Source organism: Mus pahari, unplaced genomic scaffold (genome assembly GCF_900095145.1).
Source record: "Mus pahari unplaced genomic scaffold, PAHARI_EIJ_v1.1 scaffold_14192_1, whole genome shotgun sequence".
Taxonomy (NCBI): Eukaryota; Metazoa; Chordata; class Mammalia; order Rodentia; family Muridae; genus Mus; species Mus pahari.
The window spans coordinates 1-9,052 of record NW_018392798.1 but is presented as its reverse complement, the minus strand read 5'-3'; the positions used below and the strand labels follow the sequence as shown (position 1 = coordinate 9,052).

The 9,052-nt window shown below is 43.1% G+C and overlaps 1 protein-coding gene across 1 annotated transcript; it reads left to right on the top strand.

The window, feature by feature from the left end:
* Window positions 1-1,527: 1,527 nt before the first annotated feature.
* On the top strand, window positions 1,528-2,202 carry LOC110315178 (TD and POZ domain-containing protein 1-like). Its single transcript, XM_021189302.1, has 2 exons — window positions 1,528-1,701; window positions 1,753-2,202. The coding sequence occupies exons 1-2, from the start codon at window positions 1,528-1,530 to the stop codon at window positions 2,200-2,202; spliced, it is 624 nt and encodes a 207-aa protein (XP_021044961.1).
* Window positions 2,203-9,052: the final 6,850 nt, after the last annotated feature.

Sequence of the window (9,052 nt, the reverse complement as noted above, 5' to 3'; positions counted from 1 at the left end):
GGGGCAATGTCAGAATCAAGGAGGAACACTGTTTCTCTGTGGTTATCATACCCCAATCCAGGCAGTCTTGTCACTGCCTGTATGGAAGAGGGAGAGCAAAGAACAAAGTTGCAAGAGATGGAGGTGGTGTGAGGGGACCCTGCATAGAAATCTTTCCATTTTTCTGGATGGCTGGTGAGAGACTTGTAAAAAAGAATTTAAGTGTCCTTAAACAGCCATGTAGAGTTTTGGAGCCAAATTTAGCCTGTGAATTTGGAAGCCTCTANGAGTGGGAGGCTGCCAGGCATGGTGGCACACACCTTTAATCCCAGCACTTGGGAGGCAGAGGCACGCTGATTTCTGAGTTCGAGGCCAGGCTGGTCTACAGAGTTCCAGGGCAGCCAGGANTACACAGAGAGTGGGAGGCATCCCAGTAGGAAGCCTGGGAGTGGCTGCAAAGGCATATCCTTTCTGGGTAAGAGTGGCAGTTACTAATTTCCGCTACCACCATCCTGAGGATAAGTTAACTAAAACAACAGGAGGGGCAGAGCACAAAGACCTCAAGTAGTCAATTGGGGTCTGAGCTCAGGCCAGTACCTGAGTGGGTAGAGAGGTAAACAATGGTNTATCCAGGCCTGAGGAGAGAGGAAATGGCACTCAAGAGAAAATGTCCTAAAATGAGGACTCAGCAAGGAGGACAATCATTAAGACTAGTACTGTCTCCATCCACAAGGACACCACAGAGTGGCTGTGAGCTGAACAGCCCTCCCTTGGGACCAGGGGATATTTACACTGACCAGTGTGGGAGAGGGAGCTTACCAATTTGAAGATGTTTGGATGGACATTTCTAGCGAGCAATGTATTGGATGGAAAGTTCATGTGGAAGAAGAAGATGTTAACTTAAAAGTATTTTTTTTAAAAGATTTATTTATTATTATATGTAAGTACACTGTAGCTGTAGTCAGACACAGCACAAGAGGGCGTCAGATCTCATAACGGATGGATGGTTGTGAGCCACCATGTGGTTGCTGGGATTTGAACTCATGACCTTCAGAAGAGCAGTCAGTGCTCTTAACCGCTGAGCCACCTCTCCAGCCCAACTTAAAAGTATTTAATTTTAAATCTGTGTCTCAAGATCAATGTTGTGCTTTAAAAAATGAATTCCAGGACATGTTTGCTAGAACCAGGTAGGGTGAGGTAGGGAGTGGTACCCTGGTGGGCCCATGCTGAGGCATCCCTTCCCCCTGAGGTACCAGCCCTATGACAGGATTAGTATAGATTAGAGTTTATTTATAGCATGGGAAGTGGAGTTGAGTAGGGATGAGAAGACAGGAGAAGCAGAGGAAGACAGACAGAAAAAGAAGAGAGAGAAAGAGAGAAAGAGAGAGGGGGGAAAAGGGAGAGGGAGGGAGAGAGAAAGGGGATCTGAGAGAAAATCAAACTGAAATCTAAAGTGTACCTATAATTTTATTCAACAGGAGGAAGAATAAATAACTTCTAGTTCTTGTTCTCAGACCAACTCTAACCTCCAAAAATCCTCCAGCAGAAATGTCAGAGGACATGGAATTCAAGAAGAGCAGGGGCTCCACACAGATCAGTGTTGAGAAACTCTGCTATAAGTGGACCATTAGCAACTTCTCATTTTGCATGGGGGGAGTTCAGAGAAGGATTACAAGCCCAACATTCTCATCAGAAGTATCTGGAGAGCTGCTTGTGGACGTTGTACATCGTGGTGCGGAGCCTAGTGCGCACCACGATGTACAACGTCCACAAGCAGTGTTTGAACATGAAATGAAGGAGAGTCTAAAGAACCCCATTGAGATCCATAACCTGAATCCCCAAGTCTTCAAGGAGATGATGGNTTTCATCTACACGGGGAAGGCACCACACCTCCACAGCCACTCCATGGCCTGTGATGTGATGGCAGCTGCTGACAAGTATGACCTGGAGGGCCTGAAGGTCATGTGTGAGGATGCCCTCTGCAGGAACCTCTCTGTGAAGAATGCTGCACACACTCTCATCCTGGCTGACCTCCACAGCACAGAGAAGCTGAAGACNCAGGCCCTGGATTTCATTGCCCTCTATGCCTCTGAGGTCTCTGAGACCTCAGNGTGGAAGTCAATGGTGGAGTCCCATCCCCACTTGGTGGCTGAAGCATTCCACTCCCTAGCTTCTGCACCGTGTCCTTTCTTGGAGCCTAAAGTGATCTCGGGTTCTAACTAGCTATGATCTGCATCTTTCTTACAACAACAACAACAACAACAACAACAGCAACAACAGCAACAACAACAACTAGTGTTGTACCTATGACTTCTGGTTAGACTCTGGTATTGCGGAAGAATTTACCGTGAACGTGAGGAAATGCAGCATGGTCAATGAGGATTTAAATCACCTGTAATATGGTTACATAGTGGGTGTAGGAAGGGCAGCACTGCAGTCTGGGACATTCTACCTGCCATCTACACTTTTGATGTTCTTTGATTTTTGTCTGATGTCTTGCAAACTGGGATTCAATTTAGGTGCTGGCCCTAAGCACAGGACAACTGAGTGTCTTTGAAGAAACCTATCTGCATTGGACTGAGTAGAACAGATGACCTGGACCAGAGCAAAGGAGACATCAAACATGAGTGTTTACTCATCACAGAAGGAAAGAGAGTGAGAAGTTTCTTTTTAAAGACTCATTTTGTGGGAACTCAGCTGCAAGAGCAATTACTGCTCTCTCAGAGAACTGTTTCAGTTCCCAGCACACACAGGAGTTTTCAGCCACCTGTAACTGGGGATTCAGAGAATCTGGGGCCCTCTTCTAGTCTCCATAGCCACAAACAGCTATGTTGGCAAATCTTTAACCAAATACTTTTTAGTATGAATAAAACTTTTGAAATCAGTCTGGATTCCTGAGATGTTTATGTTAAGATAAGAAACGTGTAGTGCACACAGTCAAGCTCAGCTGTGGATGTTTGTACAGAGCCCTGGATGTCCCACCAGTAGTAGAAACTCATTGTGTTTTTTCTTGGAATTTAATGGTAACAAGTTAGAACTCCACCATCATGCTCTATGATAACTGAGAAGAGCAGGCCAAAGCGGAGGGAGCCTACTCCTTCTGGGAGAAGTGTTTATGGGTCAACACATGCAAATATGTTTCATTGATTTTGAAATATTTGAAGGGATTGATTCATTACACATCTATATAACCTCATCTTGTGGTTCTCAAATTTCTTAATGCTGGGACTTCTTAAAAGACTTTCTCATGTGTGGACAACCAGAACCATGAAAGTACTTTCTGGCTACTTCATAATTGTAATGTTGCTACTGTTATGACTCATACTTTAAATAGCTGATATACAGGTAAGCTAACATGGTGGTACCTAGCTTTAGTTTCCAAGGTGCCCCCAACAATACATGAGTCTAGTTCCAGTCTCTAGGCTAATCCCCAAGAAGACCAGCATCACCAGGTTATTCCTCCAACAAACCTGCATCCCCAGTTTACAAACCTACCCCAGCCTAATGATCAGCAATGCAGAGAGGAACAGAAATTACATTTATGGTATGATTCACAGCACCAGTCAATTATGATAAATGCCACAGTAGCATTACAGCTAGATGCTTACTATAAAGCCTTGCCCCATAGATATTCAGGGCTCCCCAACCACCAAAATCATGCTGTGTGAAGGTGGTGTGTTGGAGGGTCCCAAGCTAGCTTGAATAGAATAAAGACTGCTGTAAGCTGCATCAGATCAAACTCTCCCTGTGTTTTAGGAGATCACTTACATTTTCCTGGCACTGGACTCACACTATGGACTATGATCAAATACTCCTTGCTTCTAGTTTTATTGGGAAGTGCTGTGCATGTGCTGGAGTTTGCATCCTGAATGACTTCCACCACAGAATCTGGTAATATCTCACACATGTTCTAGACAGTGATTCAGGTGGTCATGACTGAATTCTCCTATCTGTCCAAACAGAGGTTGTCTTCTTGGAGAGGAAATAATACAGGAAATAATACAGGAGGAGGTCTCAGATTCCTTGGAACCCTGATTTCAAGCTTCCTGTTTTGTCCAGGAATGCTGAAGGAGCCTTGCACTATGCTCCCCTTGCAGCAGAGGGTGGGCTGGTCTTCAGGGAGAAGCCAATGCCCATGGGAGAGGAGAAAAGTTCAAAAACTGAACTTTTTGAATCCCCAGTATTGGTTTTGCAGAGATCTAATTTTCTTATACTACAATTCTTGATGTAAATGATGTTGGCCTCCAAGTCATAGAGATCTCCCTGTGTTATAATCTGCAGTGTTAGGATTAGAGACCTGAGCTCCCCCGTGCACTGATACAACAAATGATGAGCAAGATCAGTCTGAGAAACATAGTGTTATATGCTCAGTGTCCTTCTTTTTTTAAGATGTATTTATTTTATGTATATGAGTGCACTGTAGCTGTGCAGGTGGTTGAGAGCCTTCATGTGATGGTTGGTAATTGTATTTAGAACCCCTGCTTGCTCCGGTCGGCCCAGCTCACTCAGTGCCTGCTCCCTCTGGCCCAAAGATTTATTCATTATTATACATAAGTACACTGTAGCTGTCTTCAGACATACCAGAAGAGGCATCAGATCTCATTATAGATGGTTGTGAGCCACCATGTGGTGGCTGGGGTTTGAACTCAGGACCTTCGGAAGAGCAGTCAGTGCTCTTAGCTGCTGAGCCATCTCACCAGCCCACAGACTATGAAAACGTAGCTCAATGCAAGGCAACTTGCCTAGTACGTGAAGGTTCCCAACTCTTATCTCCTGCCAAACACACAGATGCAGCTTCCCACAGGTGACTGCTTGTGTATGTGGATTGGTGCCAGAAGAATAAAACTGCCTGGGAACCAAGCAGAGGATGGCAGAGGCACACTGAACATTTGCATTGATTGATTTTGGGGGCATCCCTTAAAGAGGTCTCTGAGTAAGGGTGTGTGGTATTTGTGAATAATCTTACCTGGGAGGCTGAGGGAGCATAGTAGGGTGAAGGCTAGTCTCCTGTGCAGGAAGATGTTACAGTAGTGACAAACTGAGAATGCATGCATATATAAAGAAGAAGAGAGCGTGAGAAAGATCTCCCTCTGCAATTTCAGGAGGAAATAATCATACCAAGTAAATTTCAGGGTGGAAACATATTTGTTGATGTATCCTTCCATCTCTTTCTGCAGTGGAGAAACTCAGTGTACAGCCCAGACTAGATGATGCCTGATTCCTCTTTCTTTGTCTCTGAAGTGACAGGGCCCATAGGCTGCATCACATACATTCCATTGATTTAAAAATACTTTTTCATTATATCTTTTTCATGCCCTTTGCCAACACTCTTAATATTGTGCCTTATGAATTAAGAAGTCAAGCATTTAATCTTCAGGGGACAGAGGTAGGAGTAGTTTCGTTTAAAGATTTATTTATTTATTATATGTAAGTACACTGTAGCTGTCTTCAGACACTCCAGAAGAGGGCGTCAGGTCTTGTTACGGGTGGTTGTGAGCCACCATGTGGTTGCTGGAATTTGAACTCTGGACCTTTGGAAGAGCAGTCAGGTGCTCTTACCCACTGAGCCATCTCACCAGCCCCCAGGAATATTTTTTTTAGCCCAGTTCGGTCTAAATAGTTAGTTCCAAATAGCCAAGGCCATGTAAAGACACCCTGTTTCAAATGAGAGAAATAGAGAGAGCCCAAGTCAACCTGAAAAATGATTTGTCATTGTGTGGGGGAATGATTCATGTTTCTAGTTCACAATAGTCTTGAGATTATAAGAGGAAATTGCTTATATACAAGAAGGTCACTGTGAACAATGATTTAAAATCCTGTCTAGAAGGGATGAAAATAACTCTTTTCTCTCTATATATAATAAGTGTGAATTTCTAAGAGACCTGCATTGGTTAATTCAGGGAGTAGGAGTCCTGGGTGTTTGATATGTTTGGCTGTCACACATATGGATATTCTGTCTCCCAAACCAAAACAAACTCACAAATCCCACTTCAACAACCACACCCTTAAATATAACTCCCCAAAAGATAAACTCTGAAGTTAAAGTCAGAAGTGTCTTCTGAAATTATTTTCAATAGGCACAGGCAGAAGAACCTCAACTGAAGTGGTAGCTTGTATACACTGTGAGTAAGGCTACCCTGAGAAACTAGTTTATTTGAATTGTTATCATCCTTCTTAAATGAATTAGTATCTAAAACAAACAAAAAAGAACCCCCCAAAAAACCCAAACACATTAACATTAAGTGAAAGAAAAAACAAAAACACAGGTTGAGCTATTTTTGTTTTGTTTTGTTTTGTTTTTTTTCAGACAGGGTTTCTTTGTGTAGCCCTGGCTGTCCTAGAACTCACTCTGTAGAAAGGGTTGGCCTCGAACTCAGAAATCCTCCTGCCTCTGCCTCCCAAGTGCTGAGATTAAAGGTGTGTGCCACCACTGCCCAGCTTTGAGCAATTTTTAAAACAACAGTTCACCAGACACATCATTAAGGAGAATGTGCAAATTATTAATAATAAAGTCAAGGGCTCTCCAGCTTTACTAGACATGCTGGCTGGTCTTATATCAACTTCACAATACAAACTAGAGGTATTGGAAAAGTGGAAACTTTAATTGAAAAAAATGCCTCCAGAAAGTTCAGCTGCAAGGCATTTTCTTAATTAGTGACTGATGGGGAGTGCCCAGACCTGTGTGGGTGGTGTCATCCCTGTAATGGTGAACCTTGGAAAGTAGGCTGAGCAAGCTATGGGAAACAAGCCAGTTAGCAGCACCCCTTCATGGCCTCTGAATCAGCTCCTGTTTCCATGTCCCTGCCCGGTTTGAGTTCATCTCCAGACTTCCTTCAGGTATGAACAGCAGCAATATGGAAGTGTAAACTGAATAAAGCCTTTCTTTCCCAACTTGCTTTCTGGTCCTCGAGTTTGTCACAGCAATAGTAATCCTTAAAATGACACAAAACTACAGGGAAATGAAAATGACAGCTTAATCATCTATTACAATTACCCTTAAAATCTGTCAGAACAAGGCAGTGGTAGGTCTGTGGAGAAGCTGGGGTGTTCATTGTCTGGTCTGGAGAAAGGTTGAGTTGATAAAATTACTTAATTGGCTGCAATCCCTCCCATTGAAAGATTTACAGAAAGCTCTGGTGCCATGTTTCCAATCCTAAGATGTCTGCACCAGAAATGAATGAATGGAAAGTGCAAGGAGGATACTGCCCAGTGTCTCCCTCACAGTTACCACAGCACTGAAGTAGAAGCAAGCCAGGTTCTGTCTGCAGAAACCTATATTGCTGCCAACTCAATGAATGGGGTACTTACTGCAAGGATGGAGAAAGGCACTCCCCACACAGCAGCCTGGAAGAATTTCACACTCCAGTGCAAAGGAGAATCCCAACATACTGTGTCCATTGATGTTTCATTTATATGTAATTCAACACCACTGCTCTGTGCTCTCTGTCTCCCAGTAGAGCAAGCAGCATCCTGCAGTAGCAGCTGCTCCATGCTAGAGGCTGGCTATCAGGCATAGAACTGACCACAGTTACCCTGATACCAAACCACACTAAAGTTCCAGCAAAACAGAAGAATTACAGGCCAATTCCTTTATGAACTCAGGTGCAAAAAACAACCAATGGAGTATTTATAGACCAAATCCAAGAGCACATCAAAAAGATCATTTACCAGGATAAAGTCAATTTCATCCCAGAGATGCAGGATGTTTCTGTAGATAAAATTCAATAAATGTGGGCTGGTGAGATGGCTCAGTGGGTAAGAGCACCCGACTGCTCTTCCAAAGGTCCAGAGTTCAAATCCCAGCAACCACATGGTGGCTCACAACCATCCGTAACAAGATCTGATGCCCTCTTCTGGAGTGTCTGAAGACAGCTATAGTGTACTTACATATAATAAATAAATAAATCTTTAAAAAAAAAATCAATAAATGTGATTCACCATGTAAACCAACTTAAAAAAAATACACATGATCTTCTCATTACATGCAGAAAAATTCCTTTGACAAAATCCAACATGCTTTTATGATACAAGTCCTGAAGAAATTAGGGGTACAATGAACATATCAAAATAAAATATACACTTTATATACCATAACCATAGACAGCAACTACATAAATGGATAGAAACCCAAGAGATCCACTAAAACCAGGATGAGGACAAGGTTGTCCACTCTCTCCATACATATTTAATATAGTACTTGAAGTCTTAGGTACAGCACTGAGAAAAATTAAGGAGACAGAGGAAGTAAAAATGGAAATGGAAGAAGTCAAAATATGATAATATACATGGGTGACCCAAAAATTCAACGGAAGATCGGATGAAAAACACTTACAGCAAAGTAGCTGAATGCAATATTAACAAAAAAAGAAAAAGAAGAAGAAGAAGAAGAAGAACGCCACATTTCACAATGGCCACAAGTAAAATAAAGTATCTTGGGCTACTTGGGAGCAAGCAATACCCTATGATCTTTGTCATCAGGGAAATACTTCAAGATTGCATCTTGTCTGACAGAAAGGCCAAGATCAGTAACACAAGAGACAGATCATGCTGTCTAAGATGCTGAGCAACTTCTCTACTGCTGGTGGGAGTTGTTGGCGTCAGGACCTCCCAAACCTATGACATCACATAGGCGACAACATGACCTTTGATCTGCAGACCAATTGCCAAGGCAACAAGCACCATATTCCCAACATCCACTTGGCTCACCTCCCACCTTTACCTGCGTTAAGTCATTCTCCATATAAATAAGGAGAACACCCCCCTCCCTCTGTCTCTCTCCCTTCACTCTTGGCTGCTCTCTTGTCTCTCTCTCCCCTCTTCTCTTTCTGCCAGGACCTTGTCTCTCCATTCCAATAAATCCTCTTCCACAGGGAACTGTCTTGGCCTAGTGTGCTGTTGAGACCATACCCGCCATTCTAACACATCAGGAGTGGAAATCTTTAAAACAATATAAATCAGTATGGTGATTCCTCAGGAAGCTAGGAATCAGTTTACCTCAAGACCCACCTATAGCACTGTTAGGCATATACCCAAAGGATGCCACTTTCACCATAGGATCTTGGCCAACAACACT